The sequence below is a fragment of the Larus michahellis genome, chromosome 11 (assembly GCF_964199755.1).
Source record: "Larus michahellis chromosome 11, bLarMic1.1, whole genome shotgun sequence".
Lineage (NCBI taxonomy): Eukaryota > Metazoa > Chordata > Aves > Charadriiformes > Laridae > Larus > Larus michahellis.
Genome location: NC_133906.1, coordinates 5,393,113 through 5,420,315, shown reverse-complemented (window position 1 = coordinate 5,420,315; position 27,203 = coordinate 5,393,113). Strand labels below are relative to the sequence as shown.

The window sequence follows — 27,203 nt, the reverse complement described above, 5'->3', positions numbered from 1 at the left end:
CTGTAGCAGTATGGCTGTGCTGAAAATTAAATATGTATTGAAGAACTGATTATGATCTATTTTATATATCCTCCTCTTCTCCCACCCACAAATAACCGGCATAGAACTAACCAATTAAAACCAGAGAGGTAAATAAACTAATTCAATGTTTACTACATCCTGGGGAGAAGGAATGCATTCCTAGCTGCTTTTTCAGAGCCTGTAGTACTCGGTATATTACAAAAAAGGCTCCATTTATTGTCCAGGCTTAAAATAGACTTAAAATAGTGAAAGTTATAGCACAGTCTACTGTCAGTGGAGGACTGATTCACTCTCCACAGATATGGAAAATCAGTCCGTCAAAAAAAAAAAAAAGTAGTCAATTTTATAGGAGTTCATGATTTTTTTTTCTTTTCTTCTTTTCTTTCACCACACAGTAGACTTTTCAATCTGACAGACAAGTAAAACTTTATAGTGGTAACACATTACTTTTCCTGAAAAGTGCTCTTAATATAGAATTCAAACAATACTCTCGATAACATAAGTTCCCAGATAAGAAACTCTGCAGATACCTACTGTTAACTCAACACGAGCAACGTGCACTATCTGATCTATATCAATATCCCTGCCTGGGAGAGAGAGGGGACACAGGTATCTCCGCTGTGACAGACACACAGGCATGACCACCACTCCCAGGTCCCCCAGAAACCTCAACTTGGTTCTGCCGGAACTGACAGCAAAACTCCTTTGAGCATCAGTGCCAAGTGGGTAGGGCCCTTGGGGAAGAATTCCCGATATTATCGCATGTGGATTCAAACCCACTGTGGGCATGTGGATTCAAACCCACTGTGGGCATGTGGATTCAAACCCACTGTGGTGCGTGGCACGGCGCTGTCTTGAAAGCTCGTTATTTCGCCTGTTCTCAGGAGCCGAAGGCAATGTCTTGAGCCTGCTGAATCTCCAGGTGCCAGGGCTGCGTGAGGCAGGTGCTTACTATTTTAACTACCATTTGCTGTTTCATATCATGTAATTTAGGGGCAAGTTTTTCAGCAGCCTGAGCAGGCCTTCCCTGCCGCATTTAAGTACATAGTGTTTCAGTGCTGGACCAGTATTAACTTCAGGTCAGACACTGAGGGTCTCAATTTTTGAGGGGTCCCCCCTGCTCCCTCTCCATTTTGGCTTAGGACTGTGTGCTTTCACAAGTATTAACACTTTCAGCTTTGCAGTATTAACTTTCAGCTCAGGGAGAGCTTTATATCAGTTCATATAGTCAAAACCTATTCCAGAAACGGTCTCTAAGTGAACAAGAAACTGTTAGTAATAAGCAAATTATCTGTTCAGATACTGATTTCTGGGTAATATTGGATTTTACATTACAATGACGGTGCTCTAAATCTAATGTGCTTTTTCTCTGGTAAGAGTCAGCTTTCGCTGTCAAATCCTTTTTTCTGGTCTGTGCTGCAGCTTTCACAGCCGATGTGTAAACTTTGTGGTAGATGAAGAGCACAACGTGGTATTATTTCAGCCCTCAGAGCAGGATCCTCCCCAAAAGCCAATGACTGCACTGAACAAGCCTGCCAAACGCCCGTCTCTCCTCCCTCCTACATACCAAACACCTTTTAAACAGCTTTTTGTCTAGGGAAATTGTCAGATATCTCATAATATTGTTCCCCACGAACCTGTTACCCACCCGCTACTCGACATTACGCAGACCTGGCCAGGTTTCTGGCTGCAGAGCATACATCGGATGCACTTTGAATACTGCTGAACCCCATCTGTTCCATGCAGCAGCGAGCACGGCAATATCCCCGCTCCTCAGGAGCGACAGCAGAGAAGTCATCTATTGTGGTTTAATTAGCAGTAACCCCAGCCTGGGGGAAGCGTGAGATTTCACTTTGCCACCTACAGCACGGGTCGGAGGTGGAAAGGAAGGCAGGATCTCCAACCCCCACGTTCGCCCAAGCACTGCAGCACCGCGAAAGTCGTCCCCCTGCCGCCCCAGCACAGCACCAAGTCAACTCACAGGATCTCCAGGTCGCGCAGGGCTCGGAAGGCTCCATCTTCGATGCAGCTGATCTGGTTGTTGTCCAGTTGCCTGCAGAAAGGAAGGGAGAGGATGAAGTCTGGCCAGTACGGGCAGAGCTGCCTGGGAGCGCCAGGTTGGGGGCTTCCCCGTCACCGAGGTGTCCTCCACCCCCTCGCAGCGGCTGCTCGCCACCCGGCACAGGGCTGCTCGGCTGCCACGCTGCTCCGGCTCTGCTGGCTGCTGGCTGACAGCGCCGCACGCTACCGCACACTGAAGCCTGTCAGGTCTCAGTAAATATTAATTGCGCCTTTTTTTTTTTTTTTTTTTTTAAAGGCAGAAGGGAGTAATTTCATTACATTAGGGCATCCAATCCATTATGAGCTTTTACCGTCATGTCACTGAAACAATTTCATTAAGCTAAAGGCCTGTAAATCATTGGAGGTCACTGTGCTGCCCTCTGTGACCTCCCAGAATGCCTTTTTTTCTTTTACTGGAAGTTGGAGTCCTCTGTCCTGACAGTACTAAATCTCCAGGCTTTATCTGCCCAAGAGCTGTGAGAGTGCATAGGGAATATACCAATTCCAAATTAGACTCAACTAATCTAATTTTATAGTCTTTTTATTATTCTAAGCACCAAATGTCTGTGGTGGTTCGATGCCTCTCTGCATTGTTACTGGTCCCATCTGGTAGCCCGTTCTATTGAAAGATTTCTGACTAAATACAGATTCTGTCTAACTGCATCAGGGAGAGCAATCCAGTGACAGAAAGCATTATACACACGTACACTTAAAACACTATTTTGCTTCAAAATGTGTAATTTAATATTTGGATGGTGGAGTTCTCTCATTTGTCTCCCTGCATACGCATAATTTAAATATATTTTACAATATATGTGGATACAGCAGCACAGCTACATCTGTCTCTTTTGCTTAGGAAATTAAAGCTGTAAGTTGTGATTTAAAATTCAGCGATTACATTTTCTGACATCTGATCCCTTAAATTTTACACTTAGGGAAATAAAATTATGTACCTACCCACGTGTAAGTACAATATTTGCATTTCATAAAAAAATAGATGTGGCTCCTGACTCTATATTATACTGTCCTTTGCACAGCATAAACTTTAGATTTGGTGAGGCAGGGACTGTTTGTCCTGGATATAGTGTCATAAACAAAGATACCAAGATTGCATTGCAGTTTCTGGTTGTTATTAAAAAATAATAAATATATACACAGAAATACCAAATATATTACACCTCTGTATAATATATTTGTATAGTTTTACCAACTTCTTTCCAATTATCTACTGTACCTGATTTTTGCTCTAAACAGACATTTGTCACAAATTCATTATTATACAACAATAAAGCACAAAGAGACCAAATACAATCTTTATGCAACCCTTTAAAGATTGAGTTTGATCTACTAACACAGAGCATCTTGAATATGTATATATTTAAAGCCTATGGGAAACTTATCTTTCGTAACGTAGCCTGGTCTCGATGAACACCACGTTTTTTACGATTTAAAGTGCATGAAAAAACATACACGCTACGAGGTCTACTAAAAAGCTTAGCAAGCACAAAGCTCAGCTAAGGTTTCTCATAGCTCTCGTAACTTTGGAGAACAGGCTGAATTTGGCAAAACTTCAGCGATGTCTCCTCTACTGACACATACCAGGATGTACAATCATCCAAAATGGATTTTTCTGTCGCATAAGAGTTAATTCATAGTATATATACGTATGTATATAAGTATATACATACATATTTCTTTGTGTTCTGTTTCTCCCACCACCAAGCAAAGATGCTAAAAACACTGTATTTTTGACTGCTAGGAGGACCAGTGGCTGCTGAGTGGCTTTTTCTGAGATCCCTGCTTAGTTGTGTGGGTTGTGATAAATTTGGTGCTCAAACAGAAAGGATGGTGCATTTCAGAAGGAACAAACTTCAAATGAGTTAAATATAACGCTGGTTCCATGACTAAGTACTTTACACTTCAGTTGGCTTTATTAAGCATAAAGTTGGCACATGCTAGCATGACGAAGAGAAAGCAGGCGCAACTTGAGAATCAACTCTCTTCTACGGGAAGTACTCTATATTGCCTATTTTTACTGGAGTTATACTATAATATTGATTTTTCTGCCAAATACACTAAAATAAGCAAATAAACGCGGTGTGCTAGTCACACAGCTTTCTGATTAAAGGGCTTCATATGCGGTATATTCGTTTTTTAAAAAAACGCTACTCTCATAGATTGATTTTTGCTGAAAAAGCATAATGACAATCTTAATCTTATTTCTATAGGTCCAGTCATGCCAGCGCTAACAACCAAGTTTAGTCCCTGTGATTAATCCACAGCACCACAGCAAGGGAAACGTCTAGATGCCCAAAAGACACACACTTAGCAGGATAGCCAGTAACTAGGGAAAATATTCATTAGAGACACACCCTGATTCTGTGTGCCCCATAAACTGAATCTGCAGTGTCTCTGGAGACATCCACACGTTTAATATTTCTTTGTAACACAGCTCATGTCTCCTGATATCTATCACGCCAAAACATTCACATCTGTGTTTAACTCTAAGCATGAGAATTTCTGCTGAAAAGGAACAGAACTATTAGTTGTCTTAAAATTAGGCATGACTGTTTTTAAGACCCTTCACCTCCCCATTTATTTCTCTATGTGTAAAGATGGAAATTCGATTTCTTTGCACTTGTACAGCACCCGGGTGAGTGGTTAAGCAGAGACTAGAGATTTGAGAGTCTGAAGCCTAAACAACGCCTTCCTTCCAAGACGATGTTTAAAGTTTTGAGAAAACTGCAGGTAAAGCCTTACAGAAAGGCAAAAACAGGTGTTCAACACATACTTTTATACCCGTGAAGACAAAATAAAAATGCTGTGATGTGGGCTAGCAGCCAGCTCACATATTCAAAGTGGGTAAGCTGTGCATGCGGCTCTTCAATGCGCAGAACAGACATGCCTAACATTTGTTGAGAAGAACATCCTACCTGAATAAAACTAAACATATGCAGAGAAAGTAAAAATTCAACTTTAAAAATAAAAAATGAAAAAGATCAGTGTTTCAGAACAGGTGGCACATACATTTCCTTGAGGAAGAGGCGACACAGCTCTCATTTCTTCACCGCTGCCTTGTAAATGCAGCACTCATGCACACACGGAGCACTGCTACCTGAGACACACATCGGCTGCTCCAGGCTTACAGGTAAATTTAAGAAATGGTCTCAGCCAGCAGAAGCATTTATTCAGTTTTAAATGCTGTCTCTATTTGTGTTTATACCCTTTCTAGAAGATCTTTTTCTCCTCAATATTACAAACAGGATGTTACGCATGTAATGCAATGCTGAAAAAAGGTCAGACAACACAAACTCAGATTTAAGACACAATTTTAAAATGGACAAAGTCACTTTTTATACCTTCATTTACTCCTGTCTTTTGAGGGAATGCAGCACTAAGCTCAGACTTTATCTAAAGATATCAAGTGATTCAAATGCCTCTGAAGAAAATACAGATTCTCACACAGAAAAAGTGAGCCTCTATATTTAAAAGAGGCTAAAGGACGAATGAAACCACAGTACTCGAGCTGTGTGAACTAGCTGTACAATACATATGGCACATTATGAGAGCTACAAGCCAAGGCATGAACAAATAAACACCAAAAAACTTTGAACCTGCAAGTTTTTGCTGTTAGATAGATACCTTTTACTTGGGTTAAAGTGTTTGGGTTAAATGTCGAATCTCTCGTGTATTAGACACAAAGCACCAGACTTGGGCTCGGTGACGTTGGCAGGACAGCTCTTGCTCCAGCGTCAGTGAGCCGAGATCCCAGCCTGGGAAACCCAGCAGCTCGCGTGTGATTGAATTACCTGCTCTGACCTCACCTAAGAGGCTCCAGGGATCCCAGATCCCCGTGACAGGCAATTAGCAACCAGACAATACTAACAGACACAACGAGCAATACCAGAAGATCTTAGGGAATGGACAAAAACATGTGAGCAAGGAAAATATTGAATGCGTATATGGGATTCTCGGTGAAGTGTGACACAGATAAATGCTTATAAACAATGTGAGAGTTTATAAAACCATTAGGAAAAAAAGGCATCTTTCATATGGTAGAGTTATAATACAAAATACCATACGTGTTATTACGATCTGACTCTAACCATGACTCAGTAGCTAGTCTCAGCTTTTATTAAAAGGCAGGAAAATTATGTGACTACATTATATGCAACTGATTGATCATTGTCTATCTTTAAAATTGATCCTTTAAAGAAAAAAAACTTAAGACACAAATCACCTTTCTACGAAATGAGAAATAATGCTGCATGCTAACAGATTTATATTACTGGACAGTCTATGGTTTGGCGAAGACACTGCTTCAACTGTTTAAAACACAATTCCCCTGACAATGTATAACTGCGGCTTATCCATTTAGATTTGTACATTATCTATCATACACGAGAGTTAAATTTCAAATAACACCTGGAAGGAACAGGACTTTACAATGTTGATATTCTTTTGCCATTTGACATAATCCTTTAAATACCAAGGCTTGGAGGTTTTGCTCACAACAATAAGGAATATCTAAGTTTCAAATGCATTTGAGACACAAAAATCCCCAGCAACAAAGCTGGTGTAATTTTTATCATGATACAAGATTATGATTAAAAAAACCCAAACAAAACTGTTTTAAAATATTAAAGAATTGAATTCATCCAGGGCAAAATTTTCCAAAACTGAAATAATCTAATCTTTTACCGACATTAAAAGTTAGTTAATGTTTTAAACCCTACATATATATTTCTAGCAATGTTTCTTCATATTGTAACAACTAACCTGATGCCATATATAAGAGCTTTTGATATTTTTTTATGCAATTAGCAATACTCACATTCATGAAGAAGAGGTCCTTCAAACATCAACACTTCTCAATAATGAACTATATAATCAGTGTTTTGTACTTTATTTGTTTCGGTGAGGGATTTTTTTTTTTCCATTTACAAACATTACTGAGGCCACTGGAGAGCTCAAGTGTTAATCTGGTTTTTAATTATACTGTGACAGTAGTTTAATTACCAAAACCTCTTTATATATTTTGTCCAGAATCTAGTTAAATATTTAAATAAAAGCCTGCATTAACAAGTACTGTAAATAAAACCTTTTCAGCTTTCTTTGTTTCTCATATTTCATGTTTAGCATAAAAAGAAATGTTAGAATAGTTGCATATTTAAGCAAGTTCTACTGCTAGAGACACAAAATTGCTCTACTACTCTTACAGATATCTACTCTTATAGATCCGAGATTAAGCAGGAGTCGTTTCCTCATTAATAAACAACTTGCATATTTAACCAGAAGTATGCATATTAAAGATATTGTGTTACTTAAGTATTTAAAGGAATTTTCAATAGCCATTTCACTGGAAGGTAAATTCACTGTAACTTATTATAGAATTGTTGTTAGAGAAGAATAAGTTTTGTTAATTACATCTCCAAAAGAACCTCACTTTGGGCAACATTTTCCCAAAACTTTTTTTTTTCTAATACAAACTGCTGTGTCTATGCCATCACTTTCCTGAAAGTTTACAGCCTAGTACTGAGTCTCTTCAATAACCTGTAAGAATTAGAGAGACAGTCTATAACACCTGTTGTCCAAACCAATCCTTGTGTAACTTGGAGAATGTTAAAATTTCAAAGGAAAGTGACCCAATAAATCTACATAAAATTTCTCACCTACCAAACTAAACTCCTTATTCTTAAATTAAAATGGTAAGGAAGCCCCATAAACACTAATAGACAGTCCTTTGAATGAATAATAAATTCAATTAAATTGAAATAATATAAAGTTATTTCAATTAAGGTTTTAATGCATTTTTCATGTTTAACGTTTACTCATTCTGTAAGATCTTACTTGCAGTAGAAAATGTAAAGAATTCATACACTAAACTCAACATCAAAATAATTCTCAAGTAGAGTAAATCGGTGGTGCAAAAGACAAACGACAGAGCTGCTGTGACCAAGCTGAAATCTCCCTCTGGGATTTTTGCAACTGTTCCAAAACCCCTTTTCTTTTTTGTTTCCTAAAGATGTGGTTTTGCCAAAAGCTATGGTTGAGGCGTTGTGCAGAAAGAGCTCATCTGCATGAAATAATCGGGCATGGTGATATTCTGTCTTCGGTTTTCATACCCGACCTATGTTGCCAGGTTGTTAAGTAAGGAGGGAGGGATATCTGATTTGGAGGGGAAGAGCTGCTTATAAATAATTACTCTGCAGACTATTCAAAAGTATTAAGTATTTACTGTAATTTTTTTTATTACATTAACTCACAATTCAAAATTTTGCTATAAAAAATAGACATCATATTAGCTTATTGCAAAACTTAAGTGACAAATGAACAAGTAGACGACTACTGCCTCTTCCCACGAGTATACATACACACAAACCCAAGATTTCCCTTCAATATCAGGGGGTTTAGAACAAATTTTTTTTTCTTTTTTTAACTCTCTGTGGTTGCTGATGTAACAAATAGTGCATACCAAGCACAGAAATGGCTGTCTCCATAGCAATTGGGGCAGGTTTTGCGGTTTCCCTAGTTACTCTTGACTGATAACCATCTGTTGTTCTCCTCTGCCATAGCCCCAAAGGGGAAAAGGGGAAGAAATGAGGAAGATAAAATGGGTTGTAGAGAATATGAGAGTTATTTACTATAGTGGTTTTTTTTTACATTTTCAGAAGGGTTTGCACTTACTTAAATCTTTATTTATTGTTATTTTCAGTTGACAAGTATCAAATACCACGTGTAAAGAAAAGTTCTAATTCCAAAATGTTACTCATCATTCACCTTATTAATAAGAAATCATACTAGGGAATCATATTAAGAATATCAACAGGAAATCATATTATTAGGGATATTACTATGAAACTGTGGAAAATCTGAAACTAAGGCACTTATATAGAAAAAATATGCAGATATTTAATTTAAATAATTAGTAGGAATTTGTAATGTATAAAGAGCATGGGGTAGAGGAGGCGCCGAAATTCGGCATCCACCTAGCTGCGGCAGGTGGAATAGGATCACTAAGTAACTGCTCCTTTCCACCCCTGACCTGCAACAAGGGCTGGAAGTTACCTCTACACAGTTGTGGCCATCACTTCCATTACACCCTGAGCCCTTTCCTCCCTGTGTGGTGGTGGCCTGCGTGGTGCTCTGGAGGAGACACAGGTACAGTGTGCTGGCAGGGAGCAGGCTGCCTGTGCCCGCATCCTTCCTCCAGGACAGCAGCACCGCAGAACTTGCGCCACAGGCAGCCCCCACAGGTCCTGCTGCCCAAGACGTGTCTTAAGATGCATACTGTAAGCAAGGTCAATGTTTACATAGGCTCACGTACCATCATGGTGTTACTTACATGGAACTAATAGCACATAAGTCATGCTTATTTTGAAGGCAAAACAAGTAAGCCCCCACAGGTTAGCTGTTACAGCAGATCGATACAGCAGCGTGCAACTGGGGGCTGGGTTTTTTCCTTGGCAATGATTCTGTGTGTATGTTCTCTGTAGTAACAAGTTCACTACAGAACCAAAACTTTTAAAAAAAAAAAAGACACAGAATGCTTCACCCCTTAATATTAAAACTTATATCAGCTGTCAGTTGACAAAGATAATAGTTGTTTGGATCTACCAATATTTCTAAACCATGGCTTCAGTAGGCCATAGGACTGCAAGAAACTAGAGTGACACAATAAGGCAAGGTTATTGCTCTGTTGGTTCTTAAACACAGTGTAGGACAGGAGACGTTCTGGACACAGGTGACATTAGTGCTGCCCCGAGGACACCACCCTTGGCCGTCCCCAGCTCCTGCCAGCGGAAGCCCAGGCAGCACAGGGCTGTGCAGAGCCTGCCGGGACAGGGGGCTGGAGATGCCCCCGCATACTGCCAGGATAAAGGGCGGGATGGGACGTGGTTTAGCGGTCGTTTTTGCAGTGTTAGGTTGATGGTTGGACTCAGTGATCTTAAAGGTCCCTTCCAACCTAGACAATTCTATGATTCCATGGTGGTGATTTAACAGGGTTGGCTCAGCAAAAATCATATTAATTCTGGTGTTTCATTGTTTACACATTGTTGTTATTAATAACTTACAAAATTCAGCTTTGAGAGGAAAACTAGGGCTCTCATACGTTTAAGAGGCTTAGACTTTTTCAGGAAACATGAAAATTACATGACAGGATAGAGGCTGTGGCAGAGAGCAAATGTGATAGAGCTCGGCAACTAAGTGAAGGTAAACGGGCCCAAGGGCCAGACACCAGAAGCACCTCTTTTACACAGTTAGGGAGATGACAGAGCAAAAAGGAATCTTGACATTCGATCTCCAGACATCTGTCCCCTTTGAAATCCCATATTACATTAGATTAATTCTATCACCCGCAGTCATACAATGACTTGATATACGTTTTCTACCTCTTAAGATAAAAATTAGCAGGAAGTAATACCAAAGCAGTAAACGTTGTGAGTAAAGTCACAGCAGTGTCAACCTTGTTACATGGCTGGTACATATGGAAAAAACTGCTAGACATTCTTGCGTTTCGGTGATTTTTTTTTTTTATTAGAAAATTAATATTAATATTTAGTGGATGAATACCCAAACAATTAACATCTTGCACTTATGAACTGTAGTATCTTGGTATAACATACCAGTAAATTCTTCAATCAGCTCCTGGTTTATCAAACTGTTTAAAAAAAAAAAAACCCAAAAAAACCCAACACAGCCAGTTAATGCTAGAGAGGGAAGAACAATTTTGAATACCTCAGTGCCCCATTTTGATTTGGGGGATTATTTTTTTTTGAGATGGTTCTGTTCCTTATTCCTCTTCTGTTATTCTATTCCTGTTCTGAATATTCCTTATTCTATTCCTTATCTGTGGTATTCTGTTCCTTAACACCCAAGAAGTGCGAAAATAATAACTAAAACCCACAATCTCTGGAGCATAGTAATGAACACTACGTATTTCAAGATGCTGCATTAGTTTTAAATCACTCTGATACAGGTTTTGAGTACTGATCCTGCTTAGCGCAGGCTCACAAGCCTGTGCTTTCTACGGGGTTCCAAAGAGCAGGCCATTTCAGCCTTAATACAGCCGTGGGCTCTGATTTGAAGATGAGTAAGTGGTGCTCCAGATGATGAAAGGTGTGGGGGGGTGCTGCTTCCAGATTTTTTGTTTGCTTTTACCCATCTTCTCTTATACTGATCTGGTAACAGCAACTTGTCTTTGAGACATGAAATTTAAATTATTCCAGTAATTTCCACTGTAGAATTGGCCACTGAAAAATAACCAATGAAAAATAAGTGTTTTCAATTACTTCAAGACAAGGAGCCTTTTGGCTTAGCTACAGCATTCTCTTGTTCATTGCCTGTCTGGGCATTATCAAAGTTAGAGATTTTGGTTTTAACGTGCAAATGCTCCTAGTCAGCCAAGGTCCACTCACAACTCCAAATTCTGACTCCTCAACTCTGACTAAATATTTCTCTGCTTTGCAGGTATGTGACTTCCCAGGCCTGCAGAAAAAAGAGCAGCAGACCCACGCACATCATGTAACTATGCTAAGACTATTGCCCTCTCACTGATAGAAAACAAGGCCAGCAATGGGTACTATAAGAACATTTGAGATTTATTTTCCAGTCGTTGCTTCAATGAACATGCAATGTCCTGATCTTCTGTTTTTAAGAGTCTTTATATTTGTCATTTCTTAGCATCACATCTTATTTTGTAAGTCAGAGCTGTGGTTGACTTGTAATCAATACTACATAAGCATACGGGCGAGTTCAGATGAGTCAGTGCTAAGGGTGGGAGAGAGACCTTAGAATTCATCTTCAAGCTTCTGAGCTTTTAAGGCATTTACATCAAACTTCATTCTCACTACTCAAGGCAATGAATTCAAGTTCCACATCCAAATTCCCACTGGAATTACTTCTTATGGTTACAGCTCTGACTCTATACTTCATTGCCTCAAATTTGTTTGTTCTCCTATAAGTTAACTTAAAATGTGCTCTGGATTTCTGCAAGACCTGCTTATGCTACAATGATGAAAGGGTAAATTCTTGCTGTGCACTTTTATACTATATTCATAAAAATAGTACTCTGCACTCCTCCGGGCATTCTGCATGCTCACACATCTAACTTACATAGTTACAGAAGTTATTTACTCATACAAGTACATGTATGAGTAGTTACTATATGAACAAGCAAATAACACCCCTGTTACTCTGAGAAGACTGGTAAAAGGTTCAAATAAGCACCAAAATCTGCCACTTGGTTATTGCTCCAAAGTGGGGTATCCTCGGCAAACATGCAAGAGTGTAAATAAGAAACCACCATTTCCAAACCAGGGAAGATACTTCAGTGAAAAGGCAGTGATTGTCTGGGAGTGGCTCCAGGACCAGAGGGTACTGGGTCACTGCCTTACCAAGGAGCTGGGAGATTAGTGACATGAAAGCACCTTTGTCACAGAGACCCCAAACCATCAGGAAATAATTTCTGTCGGGAAGGGGATAAGCTATAAGCAATTGCAAAATGGAAAACATTTGACTGGAGCCTGCTCTGGGCCATACGCTGTACTTAGCTTTAATTGCTGAACTTTCACCAAATAGCCTTCTCCAAACTCACAACCTTTTGTTTCACAAATATGAGTGTTGTCATGTCCTGTCCGCTACGTGGTGATGTCCGTGGGGGAGGAAATCTCATTTCAGAGCCTCATGCCAGAGTCCTGAGCAGGCCAGCCTAAAGGTGACTTCTCATTATCAGCATTGCCAAAGTCCACTCAGAGACATGAAAAGTCTGTTGGGCAGTTAAATAAGAATTAAAAGACCCATCCGTCTTCCTCCACTGGTTACCCAGACTCAAGTTAATAATCTCATGACATATTTAAAAAAGAAAATGTCACACAAACTATGCCTCTGTGACTGGTGTCCTCCTCTGCCATCCACTCTTTTGCCCAAGTCTACGCCATTTCTGCAACACTCACAAAACTCACCTACACTGTCAATGAAGCACCTGCTCATACCAAATGAAAGCCCAAAACACTTAACAGGGCATCTACAGAACAAGAAGGGTTAGGAAAGAATAACTACTTTCTAGACAGGAAAAAAGAGAATTTTAAAGAAAAGTCAATCAAAAGAAACCCCAGAAAAGATGGTAGGAAAGGAAAGCAAATAAAAGACCTGGCATATTAGATGGCAACAAAAATAATGTTGCTTTTGGTCATCTTGGGACCTAGTAATTACATTGATTTTGAAATACTTTGAAGAGTGCTATGGAAATACACAGCAAACTGGATGACAGTTGACAAGAAAAGCCATTTTGTTTTACTGTTTTCAAGCCAGCCAAATTCACGTCATCTGTGAAATGTTTATCACCCAGGTTAAGGACAGCAATTCATCCTGCAGATTTATGTTTACAAGCATTTTGGAACAAATGTTCCTATTTGAACACCCATATGAACCGTAAGCACCCAATATGTGCGGATCGCTACATTCAGGTTTTGTTAGCAGATCTTTAACTTTCTGAACAATGTTTTACCAAATCAACGTGGCATTACTATATATCCTGCAGGAACAGGGCACAGAGCATATGTGAAAACTCTTCCGCATATTCACCAAGGAATGTTTCTTTCCACCTACATGGAACCATAGGTCTAATACTTTTAATTCATAAAAACAAATGGCATCCATCTATTTTTGGCATTTATGTGATTGCTGTAGTATTTGAGTCCCTCACCCGTTAATATATTTATTCATCCGCCCCGCAGATGCACAGCTGTCAGCAGCAGAAGGTGGTTTTACAAAATTTCAGGAACTGAACACAACACTTCCAGTTCCACTAACCCACATCGTTTCTAAATATAAATATGCTTCCCTGGCCTCCGGACATGTAAAGTACCAACCTAAAATATACAACAGGGGAAGTTTATATCAAAAGTGCTGAACACCGCTCACTGCAATAGATAGTCATTGATAATGTTACTATTTCACAAAATACATTTATAAGGGTATAGGTAAAACATGTATAACAGCACTAACGTCTTACTGAAACACAGTACTTGAAAATAGAAATATCATCAAAACCCTGTTGGTACCTGATATCATCACATAAGCTTAGTTCTTGGGTAGAATTGAAAAGCAGCCTAACGGGTTCTGAAGTCAGTCTTTCAGCTTTCCTTTGGGACCACTATTCGCTTGGAGAGATTAACTGCTGGACAAGGAATAACTTGACTCTGGCTCTGAAACTTCACAGTTTAGAAATCCCCGAAACAAGGGACAACCATAATCTCCAAGACAAAACACACTGCAAAACTAGGATGACAGGTCACCTCCAAAGGGCTTTATTCCATCTTACAGGAAACTCGAGTACGGTAACTTAAAAGTCTGTATTTATAAGTGCAGGACTTCTAATGAACAGAAATATGAAAGAATCATACCATTTAAAACTAGTAAAAACAGCATCATGAAATAACTGCATCGCTAATTTACAAAGACAAAAATAGATATATTTAGAAGATGGCTTACTATTAGAAATACAGTTAGTATTATTAACTAATTTTATACCTTACATCTAACATCAATGGGATATATTGCAGATGCAGATTTATATACAGAATTTCCTAGAAGTTATAGGCATCAATAGTTTTCTCTGCAAATGGCTAATTTGTTTGGTTTTTTTGAAGAAAAATATTTCATTTTGAAACTAATAACATCAACCTTCAGATCACCTTAGACATTGTTATTTCTGAAATATAAACGGTTACAAGTCTAAACTGCTCATTCACATTTACTTACTAGCAACTGAATAAAGATTCTGCAAGCCTTACAAAACTGAAGCCATTAACAAAGAATCTTGAAAGATAACTTAATCCATATGACTTTGAAACTTTCTTGTTAGGTGGTATTTTTTTTATTACTGTTTTTTCCTGACATTAGTCCATAAATATATTCATAGCAGAGACAGCTGCTTCCTCTGCCAGGATTGTCATAACGCAAAGACAATCATGTGCAAGAAAACTTTTACTCCCCAGTAGGATTAGGCAGCAAGTTTGGATCAAGAGAGCAAACCAGTTACCTTACCTGACCCTTTAAACAACATCTCAAATACCTAATTCATATTGCAATAGGACAGCGCTTAAATAGAACAGCCAGAGAAAAGCCCTGCCTCAAAGTTTTCTTTCTTGCAATCAAAGCAACAAATCTTTTGTAAGTAGGTAAAGAGGATACCTGCACAATTGGCTTCACAGAACATTTCTCCCATCCTTCTCAGTCATTCTCCTGAGAGCGCTGCTTGCCTAACTTATTGGCAAGAGCTTGCTGCTTATCCCCCCCCAGCCTGAACATTAACCCTTAATTATACTTTCCAGCTGCTCCACAAGATGCGAGAGAGATGCATCTTCGAAAAGGAACATGAGCTGAAGGCACAGAGCTAAAATCCAAACAAAACCCCTAACCCTATCACCACCAACACAGCCCCCACCCAACCGGTTCAGATAACTGCGAGCCCCCTTAATTCAGTGAGTGATTCCAGGCAAACCACTTGACCTCCTTGCAGCAGTCATCTTCCTTATAAGACTGCTTTTAAAGCACGACCTAATCAATAGCTGATGCTGCATATGACCTGAGCTTAAGCATAAATTAAATACAAAATAAAGCAGGTTCAGGGGTGGAACTCACATACAGGGCTACCGAGGGGTCACAAAAAAAAGTAGAACGAAGAAGAAAAAAAGTAAAAAAAAGTCACTCTCATTTTCACACCAGAAAGATCTATTTCCCACCACACATCACAACAAGCAATTTTGAATGTGTATGAAAAAGAATAATGTTTCACTGCACTGAGAAGCAGACTGGATGTGGTGACTCGTATGTTGTGCACCTGGAAATGCAGCAAGAACTAGCTTATGGGGATCTTGATGCAAACCATTCGCCTTAAATCTTGTGTACCGCGTCACAGTTGTATATAGCCCATTAGCTTATCTGTTTAAATGAGTTAAATTCTGGGGCTTGGCGTTTGTTTTTTCAATAGTTTTTTTGTTTTAAAGCATCGTTCTATATTCCAGTATTAACCATCATGACTTAGAAGCAACTTCTGATTAACAGGATATTGAAGCAGAATTATATAGGGAAATAATCTCAATCATTCTTGAAACTCTCACGTTCCTTCAAAAGAACAATTAAGAAATCCTCACTTTCCCTAGTAAAACAAGAGAAAGGAAGAAGGATTCTAAGTGTGAGAACAGCACCTTGGACAAACTGCGTATGCATATTATCATGGCATTTCTGTACTACTGTTCAATGATTCAGAAAAATAACTCCAAAAAGAGCTTTAAAAGAAAACCACAAAAGACTGGAGCAGAGGTTACTTCCACATGAAGATAGAATTCTCTCATTTGCTTCTTTGACATTTATGGGACTACCAAAGGCTAAACAAAAGCAAAATTAGATCCCACAGGCTTTTGGTAGGAAAAAAAAAAAGTAGAGGAAAATGATACTCGGTAGCAGAAATCAGTTGTACAAATAAGACCGTCATCTAACGGCACTTTTCAATGCTGCCATCTTGCATTTGCCCCATGTCACCTTGTCTTAAACAAAAATGTTTTTGCACTTGCCTACTCAAAGCTATTATAGTAAAGCCGTTCTCTGATTTACACCTAGATAATCAACTTTACTTCTATTAATCTCATATCTAACAGATTAATCTCATATCTAACAGATATTTGAGTGCCTAAGGATTCCCTCTGTGCTTCACTTAGGGTTAGGACCTTATTTTACACTGGAAGAAAACATTGCATATCCAAGCACAAACAATATTTTTTAAAATAAAAGAAAATGAGGATCCTCCATAGGATCTTCTTAATATCCACGTAGGATTCACATGATCTCAGCTTCTTTTGAGGAAATTTTCAAATGATGCAGTAATTTAGCTGTTTAAAAGGACTGTATAAAATCCCTTGCTGTATAAACATAGTGAACAAATGTTCATACAAAACCAATTTATGATGAAAAGACTGCAAAAGACAATTATAACATTACAATTAAATTCTTTTTTCCTCCCAAAATGTTTTCCTTTCAAGGCATAACAATTTTGGATTGAACTGAATTGCAGGTGGCTTCGTTTTCCTACAGCCACTTTATCTCGTGGAGCCACCCAACTGCAAGACAGCGAAGCCATATAACAGACTGAATGAGAAACATAATCGTTCCCTTCTGTGCTCTAAATGTGGCAAGAAACTACACAGGCTTGGTTGTTGTCGTCATTATTTTAAATACCCGGTTCTGCTCTCGCACAGCAAGCTGCAGCTGAGTTGAAGGCTGACAATAGCCCAGCAGCAGCCTTGCTGAGGTGGGGTCAAGAAGGGCAGACATCCATCTTATTTTGTGGTCAAGGAAGAGCAGTGCAGGAAATCTAGTCCCTCAATCAATTATCAAAATTAATTTTTGAGCCTAAGTCATTGCCTTCTGGAGAAAACAAGAATACGTTCACTTACCTGTTTTGCATCAGTGTTTTCATCACTTTTTTTTAATAAAGTTAGATTAAAAATAATAATAGTGTTATCCAGAAAAAGTGATGCTGTATTAATTAAGAACTGAGGAAGTTTTATTCACCTTAAAAGGACAACAAAGCCAGGAATACAGTTGTCTATTTACAAAATGAAACATCAAAACTTAATCCCAGTGAAATGGTAAAACAACCTGAGACTGCAGAGTCCCACAGTATCTCTGCTGTGATGGCCGAAAAGCACATTGGCTCTTCAAAACTGATAGTGAGCAGCAGGTCAGCGCTCCCTGCAGGTCCCTTTGCTGGAGGCAACATCTCCGTTTTGCACAGAACTGATCCTGCCTGACACGTCCCGCGGCAAAGCGTGGCATTGCCATGGAATGAGCAGGCACTGCCCAACTCCTGCTCTCGTGCCAAAATACCCTTTTTCTCTGTAGCTCAAAGACATGTGTTGCACTGACTGAAGAGCTGAGCTGAAACACCGGGGGAGAGGTAAAAGGGAAAAAAAAAAAAAGAAAAAAGAAAAAAGAAAAAAGAAAAGATGACTCAGGCTATGGTTTTAACTTTGTCCAGCTGGAAAGGTTAAGAGGAGAAGGCAAACTTTGTTCTGCTGGTGGGCAATATTTACAACCCCCATTTATTCACGGAGTCTGCACTAAAATGATATTGCTACGCTGTTTTGGCTAGAGACTGCCTACGCTGACCCCTCCGTGCCCAGCACAGCACCGGAACAATTCCATACAAAAGGTTTGCATTAAATGTAATGAAGCAAATGACAAAATCAATAAACCTCGAATGGTGTGGCTATCATAAAAATGATGTAAATTCAGAGTTCACAGTGGTTATGAAGCTATTTAGAATTATAATTAAAACCAGTACTATTTTTCTTCAGAATAAAAGCTCCTTTTGACAATCGTAGATGAACGCTACAGGAAATTTTCAACAAATGTATTCAAAATTAAGGTATGGCACAAGGACAGCATAAATTATCCAAAGATAAACTGTAGGCACAGGTTAGCCTAAAAAAGTACAAAATAAAGAAAATTTGATTTTCATACTTTTTCAACTGATGTCACATCCCATTTTAATCAGGTTTTATATCAAAAGGACAGTAAGAATACCACATAGCCTGTTTTTAAATCATGGTATTTTCTGGAGTTTGTTTCTGTCAAAGAGACTTTTGTAAGACTATTAAAACAGAAAAGGTCCAAATCTGCTATTCATTACTCTCTGTACAAAAGCAGTGCTGCATCTAAATTTATCTTTGCTTTATTAGGATAAAAGAATAATGAGCCCAGAAAGCACCGAGCAGAGCTCATGGAAATAAGGTAGGGAAGTAATCCCTGGAAATATCAATAGTCACCCTGACTTTTTGTAGCAGATTTCAAACCCCAGATAACGGCTCCCATTCAAACTTAGAGGTGAGGTTTTCCTTTGTCAAGCTCTGGACGAGGAGCTCTGTGGCCTCATTTAAGAACTTATACCAATGTCACATTTAGGCAAGTGAATTGCATACAACTTAAATCTCTAGATTCCTGAAACTGATTTTTCAACTAGTTTCCACCTAATCAAACAGAAAATTCACGACAAACTTTAAAAGTGACCATCAAGCCTTGGGGTTCTCACATCTAAATACTGAACTTTTTCAGTCTTCTGTGCAAACTGTTCACGCCGCTGTGTCAGATGTGCCGTTCTCCTGACGGGAATGACACAACCATGTCACTCTTCAAAACCCCCACTGATGACCAACCTACAGAGCTGCATTGCTAATGGCTATAGAAGCAGCCCTCTTAGGCAGGAGAAGGCAATAAATTATGCAAAATAGAAAGCATAGGGAAGATCAGAACAGAATGTGAAGTAGATGGAAAGGACGACTTAGGCCTTATGTGGCACACTTCGTCTGTCTTGTCATCAGCACTAGGATTTTACCATAACAACAAGGAAAAGTGCAGCCTTCAAATGGCGTTTGAAATACATTTCCAGAAAAGGAAAAAACAATTGGTATTTATGCTTGTCTTATGCCTACAAGAAATATTTAGAAATCTATGGTTTCCCCAAAATTTGATATTGAAAACAATATGTATATTGCAGTGGATATACTGTAAGAGAAATTGGGTAAACCAAAATTATGTATAACCTTATTATTGGGGTAGCCAGCTCTGATCCACATCAGAAAAATTAAAATTAGAAAAATATTAAATGCCACCATGCATACATCCTTCCACTACTAAATACTGCTGGCGTATGTACTTCTATTTTATAGGTAGAGCACACTTAAGAGATATTTCAGCTTTTATTTATCTGACATTTTACTCAGGGGAAAGCAACCTTTACAGTGAGGAAATCTGTTTCTCAGAAGTGATGGTTCAGCTCTTAATGAGTTGTCGGTGACAGATCCCTTGTGGCTAGTCGAGCCCACAACTACGAGCATCCATGAAACAAATACTTCCTGAAATGCAACTGGACAGGAGAACAGAGCAGACATCCACTCTACTTAATGCAGATGTTTTCATTTAAAAACAAAAAAAATCAGCAGTGCATTTTCAATCTGTGAAATCAATCTCAAGTGAAGTACAAGTGGTAGTTTAGCACATTCAATAGATTTAAGATCATTCTGTGCTGGTTAGTCCACCTGGTGTTTTATTTATTAGCAAGGGACATGGGAAAGGGGATTACATAAACCAAAATGTGTTTAAAAAATGCAAGTATAAACTAATCGCACTACCAAATATGACATACGTTTAAATACTTCATGAAATGTTCTGGAGTTTTCCAGTATTTATCACGTGTGTTGCAGAGTTTGCAGGTTGTTAGTCTGCACATGTTTCTGCCATTGCTCCTTGATGCATTTGGGACTGTCCCAAGTTGTTCAGGAATAAAGCAAGGAAGCAGCATTGCCTTTAGCAGCTCTTCTCATAAAATACAGGAATATCCTGCAGGTTGGGACCAAACCCTGCAGTCCACCACGTGAAGAGCTGACATAAAAGCACTGCAGAGCATTTGCCAAAATGCGCTATCAAGACTGAAATTAGCTCACTAGCTAGCAAGAGGACTGCTGAACCGGCATCTTTTAGCATCAGTGTACAATGCAAAAACCTCACACAACTTTCTTCCCAAGAAGGTAATTTTGAATAATGACTATTCCTTATGATGTTAAAAGAGATATGTGCAAAAGTTTCAGCATTGTAATGACACTTGAAAAACACAATATTTCTTGACAACCACAATAAACTGGTAGAGAGCATGGCTACTCAGAAGGCACTGCCTATGTGTACCATACTCTAGAAAAATGCAGAATTAACTCCTTATACAAGACACTTTGCTCTCCCTCAGCCATCCTTCACAAGGGAAGGGATATTGGGGAAGCCTTCACTATAGACAGGGCACACAACCTTGTGCCCAAGATGATGTGTTGCCTACCCTTCCCGCTGCAGCACAAATAACAAGAAAAAAGACTACGCCTACTCACTGTAGGCAGAGAAGAAACTGTGATCAAAAGGATGCAGTTTCTGAATTAAAATTAAAGTTTTAATTTCTACATTGCTAACAGGTTTCCTCTTGGCTATGGCCGCAGCAGCTATGCTGTTCCTGATGAAAACAGATAGGGTGAGCAGTAAGGCATCTTCAGCTGGCGGCTAACCAGAATGCAATTCCTCTCTATGCCTTCCTGCCTTCCAGAGGTCAGTCTGCACAGCATTTAGCTTTTCTTGCTTTTTTTTTTCCTCTGATTTTTACTACAAGATAGACAAGAGAAGTTATTTAGGAAGATCAGGGTAGGTGGATTTTAAAGGTTAGTGATTCAGCACTGAATAAGGTAGAAAAAAAGGAAAAGCAAAGGGATGATCTATGCCAATCTGCCCTCAACCAGTAGAGCCAGCTCTAGTTCCCCAAGCAAAACAGGGAGAGACAGCCAGTCAGTCCCTGCAAAGGTGGGCTGTGGCTCGCAAGAGGCAAACAAAGCAACCAACTTCTGTGTCACTTGGCACGCCGGCCCTCTGCATGGGGCCACCTGAAGACATAAGGAAATAAACATTACTGTATCACAAAATGCCCACTGCTAAGACTCAAGACTCTCCACTTGGTTGGTTTTGCATATCTCACCTTAAATGCATTCTGCATTGTGTAGGGAACATGCACGTGCATTCCAATTAATCATATCTTTTTAATGAGTTAATTGTGAAATATATGCTTTTTGCATTTGTTACAAGGGGTAGAACAGATGGCAAAAGCTCAAACTAATATATTCATAAAATTAACTTATGCTGCAGGTGATGTTTTTCCATAGAAGGTGGTAATGTGTTATTTTAATGTTATAATAAGGCTGCATTACAAGGGAATTTCTAGGAAAGCAAATGTGATGGCCACAGAGATCTCTCTTGAATTCATTATGGCCACTATCACAATGAATACCAATTACAGGAGGCAGAAAGGAATACACTGTTGGAATACATTGAGTGCGGTGTGAATTTACAGATAAGGAGGAGGAAAATTATTTACAAATTTTTAAGGCTGAAGTAATATGACCTTTTCACCCACTAAAGAGTGCAATAGGCTTGTCTCTAATGAGTATTTTCAAATGGTTGAATGTTTCAATACCTCTGACCTGTTTTGCCAGCTCTGAAAACACTCAAAAATACCAGCTGAGATCAAAGCAACCTGAAATCTGTTCCATAATAGAAATTTATCCTTTCTTTAAAATTTCATGTATTCCTATTTAAAATATACCGCGCCTTTCATGCACATCATCAAATACAGACACATATCGTTCAGTCCATTGGAAGATACATAAGCAAATACACAAGCCAACATGTGATAATGAATTCTCCTCTAGTCATTTCATTGCTTTTATTTGAGGCCAACCACTGACTTCAGTTAGGCTTATTCCAGATTTTACACCAAACGAGTGGGAAATCTGGCCAACTGTTTATCTTCCTCCTTTTGTTTTATTTCACAGCAAACTGCAACAGTACCACTGAATGCTGTACACAAATGTCAAGAAACTAAGGCCAGGAACTTCAGAGGGCTCGCGTTAACACCTTCTCTTGAGAACCCCCATTAAAGGAGTTTTCTAGTGTAACATTTCATTAAGATATACTGCATGTTTATGTACAGCAAATAATTCAGAATCACTTGCTTTATTTCTGCTAGTGAAATGGCTACACACAAATCAATCATTATTTCCTTGCATTTATTCATTATTTTAACTTGACAGGTATGTTTAGTTATTTCTATTCTATGGCTGAGTGGCAAAACTTACAAATATGCTCCGCAGTGCTGGTTGTGATGGATAAAAAAATTATATAGGAGCATTTTTACATTTTGTGTCTATGAATGCAGAATACCTCTCAATATAAAGAGCAAGTTCAGCTTTTTCCAAAACCTGAATGTGCAATCTAGATGTTTAATTTTTGTAAAAGTCACAAGGATCGATGCTAATAGTAGATGCATGCAGAAAAAGTAAGAGTATATTCCAGGAAAAGCCATTTAACAAATAAGAAACTGAAGCTAATCGTCACAGAAATATTTTACGCTACTTGCACAGCTTCGATTTTTCACATTGCATAGCTAATGGAACCACTAGGAAAATAAATGTGTACTGACTTACAGAAGTTTTATATGTTACATGTGTGCTGATGTACTCCTGAATTTAAAAAAAAAAAATAAAATCTAAATGCTTAATTTCTTCCTCCAAAGGAACGTTTAGAGCTATAAAGAAGGATATTACCCAGAATTTCCTAAGTGGCCCCAGAAGGCAAGGAAAGCAGCTTGGAGGTCTAAGTAATATGAGCTATTATCTTATATGCGGCTGAGAAATATTTAGACAGAAATGCAATGAGCCTGTATTATCGTGACAGATCAACCTGTTAGCTTGTGTTTTCTGAATCCCAACGCTAGAAAATTCTATCTTATAGTCAAAGCCTGCAAAAGGAAAGAGACAGAAGCTGAATATGCACAGAACTGAGTTCCAGTGAACCAAGAACAAGAAACGGCAGGAACTCCTCGCAGAAAACGCAGTAACTGTGTAATTCCATGCAGCTCTAGCTCTATGTGGTGTTCAAACGGGGTGTCTACACTGTCAGGTGGGATCCCCCTCTGCTCCGCTGCTTTGTCATTCTCCCCATGCATCCGCACCGCATACGTACTCATGTTTTTCCTTTCAGTGAATCACCTAAATTCCTTGGCTGGGAGATGCTGATGCGATGCAGAGCTTGAACACTACAGATTCAGAGCTTGAACCCTACAGATAGTACGAACACGGACCAGTTCCTACCACCTGTCCCTGCCACTAGTACCTGCTCCTTGATGTGGGTCATGGAGGCTGCATTGACATGGAAACCAACACCAAGTCTGTGCACTCTGTATATATGGGAGATGTACGTTTGCACTCTCACTGCTTAAAGAAGTAGCTTTTCCTTCAGTCTGAAAGGTGCAAGATAGGAAGGGGTGACAAAGGAGCAAAGGCTTAGGGAAACACACAAGAGCCTTGTCATTTTAGTCTCAGACAGATCTCTGCTTGCTGGTAAGTCTCAGGCTATTGATTTTCCTTACTGCAATGCTGCAAAACAAAGGAATGTCAAGAGACGGCAAAAGGACACAGGGCAGCAACTTGCCAGGAAGAGTATTTCTTTGAAATCTGTCCTGTGCATTTCTTATGGGGGAATGATCCCTGCAAGACAACAAGCCTTGATATGGTCATGCCCCCAAGGATCACGTTCCTACAATGCTTTGCGATCTTCACGCAGCTCGATTGGTTGTGTTCAGCTTCACAGTCCTGTAGAGAGCCCAGCGAGAGGAAGAGCTGGGAGCATACTGCCAACAACATGAGCAACTCCTTAAAAGAATGGCTGCTGCTGTTACAGGATCTTTGTTTGAGTCAACCTCTGCATATTCCTACTCGGGGAAGCTGGCTGCCCTCAATAAGGTGGGCTGGGCAGGCCATTTCAACAGAAACTGCAGGAACGCCTCACCAGAGAAACACTCATCGGAATGCCAGGATGTGATACAAGCAGGGTAAACGTGCAGAAATCCAAGAAGCGGCTCTATATAGTTTTATGATGGAAGGCCACGGCTGACAGCGCTGAGTTAGCCCAAAGCTCAACAAGACCCAACGCCATATACTTTAATTCCTGGAATAAATGTACTTACTTGGGGCTAGATTCCTGCGAGGAACATTTCCTGTTCTCTAAGTAATGAGTAACAGAAATTGAACACAGGTGCGTGCTGCAAGCTGGCCCTCTCTTGCCCTTGCTTCTTCAACTCTTGTAGGACAACTAAGTAGCATTTACACACCTATTCTACAATATGTTCAAAGCATCAATTTACACCAACTTTCCATATAAGTTCATTATTGGTAATGGACATTAGGTATTCATGAAACTTTCTAAAAGCTGTATAACTATTTCTAGATTTTAATTAGAAATAGACTTACTAACTTATTCTTTGTGTGCAGCTTCTTGTTTTGATTTTATAGTCAAACAGCAGAAAACAATTCATATGAAAATAATTTGCACAACAAAATTTCCACCACCTGGGAGTTTCAAAACCTCATCTTGCCAGCCTCTGCTTTGGCTTTGTCTTGTGCAAAAACATTGGCCTCCCTGACATTTAAATGCTCTTCTTTAGCACAGCCCTTACGCAAGCCCATTTTCCTGGGCTCACTGCTCTGCTAAGAGAATGACAAAAGATAGAAAGCTTTTACCATTTAAAAAGAAAGGCATGGTAAAAAATATCCTAAAACACTGCTTTCTATAACACTTTTTTTTTAATTTCCTATCAACTTAACATTTATTTTTTTAAATAACCAAAATTGTATTGGTACTAAGCCAGTTCTACAGTCCTGGTGCTAGATGGACATCACCAAAGACTCTCATTGCTCAGCACATGCAGCAGCACCTCTTCCCTTAAATTCAGGAAATACACCAGTATGCTCCAACCGGGTACAGCCTGCCACTTTGTGCTGCTTACTGCTACAGCCACACTGAGATAGGTAGTTCTCACAGGGTTTCCGAATGGCACCCAGTATATAATTTATATTAAGCCCTTAGGCTTTGTATTTTGGAGGCTGTATCCAAAAGAAATTCATGCCCTGGCTTAGTCTATTGCATCAGCTTCTCTGCATTTTTCCTGAGGGAAGCTTTCCAAGCTGCTGTTAAAGACAGCATTACTCTGGAGACTTTCATGTGGTCTAGCACTTGCTGTGTCCCTGTTATAGTATCTACAGAGTTACAATTTTTGCCACAACATTTGGACACTTCAGTAGAAAGTGGAAGACTGTGAGCCCATTTAAATGTCAAGCCATGAAAACAGAGACCATTCCATGCCAGCCTTGCCCTGTATGAATTTTAAAGATAAATTGGAAAGGACTGGGGAGTGTAGGAGAACACGTAACTTTATTTCTTATATCTAAAAGTCTCCATGATCCCTCAAAAACATGCCTTAAAAGGTGAAAGTGCTCTGAGATAATACAATAAATGTGCAAAGTGATAACCATAGAAACGGCCAACCCTGCTGCTATCACGTTAGTGCATATGTGTCAGAGAGTCACCAGGCGATTGGCAGTGCAGGTGTCCAAACAGCTGAATGGCACTGAAAGGCAAAGGCTCGTTCTCCTCTAGGTGCTTGAGCGCTCGTGCTCATTGGCATGGTCAACTCTGCGACTCAGGGGAGCAATTTGGCTGCCAAATCAAGGCTGAGAATGGGAATTGTCATGTTCAAGCTTACTGCTTAAAGCTTTAAGAGCTTTTAATATTAACTTGGTTCAACTTGCATCACGCCCTTACAGTTATTGCTGCAGAAATTTTAATGTGTTTCCAGCAACAAGTTGGCTCAAGATTTTGTCACGTTTTTCTCAGCAACTCACAGGCCACTAGTCTGCGTCTGGAAGCAACAGTCACCTACTCTAATGAACCACCCTCGACACACAATTCACCCAATTCCTTACCAAGAAAAAATGGCTATAAATCTGAGTGAAAAGCCTCCTTCTCCTGCTATTTATCTAAACAATCAGTACTCATGGCTGACATCAGCAAATCTATTAATTAGGCTGCTAAGCTTTGTACTCCTGCTGAGCCAGAGGCTGGACTACATGACCTCCAGAGGCCACTGCCAACCAGAAGTATTTTATGATTCTGTAATAACTCCAGTATTCCTGAAAGATAGAAACAGTGGCCACAGGCAAGCACTTGTGACAGTGTGTCTTTTACAGCAAAATAATAGATACTGCCTAACTTGACAGTCACAATTTTTTATTAAAGCTTTAGATCCCAATGTCTATACCTGTAAGCACTCCAGCTATCCATCCCTTGATAGCAGCTCATTTAAAGGTAAGACTCTGGTTTCTTCTGCATTGAGATTGGGTGCATAAATCAAAGAACACCTGTGATTTTTCTAACAGTTTGCCAGAGGTGAAATCAATTCTGAATGCAAACTTTGCTATTTTAAATGAAGTTAGACAACTAACAGTGAATTATAGCTGGGAAAGTTAGATTTTCTGAAACAAAACACCATCTATTGTTCCTCTAGATTACACAATGTAAGTAAAATTCATGCTAACATGACAAAAAAGCCATGCTTCTGTCTAAAGTCCCCAAACTTGTTCCCACTATAAACTATATTCTCCAGTATTTTCCTGTTAAAAACTAGACCTGCTCAC

General features: G+C 39.3%; 1 protein-coding gene across 1 annotated transcript in view; it reads right to left on the bottom strand.

Annotated features, from left to right (window-relative positions):
• Nucleotides 1–27,203, bottom strand: part of SLIT3 (slit guidance ligand 3) — a 522,490-nt gene that overhangs the window by 224,894 nt on the left and 270,393 nt on the right. The window contains exon 6 of the mRNA XM_074604436.1: nt 2,003–2,074. Within this exon, the coding sequence (XP_074460537.1) occupies nt 2,003–2,074 (72 nt within the window). The remainder of the gene's footprint in view (nt 1–2,002; nt 2,075–27,203) is intronic.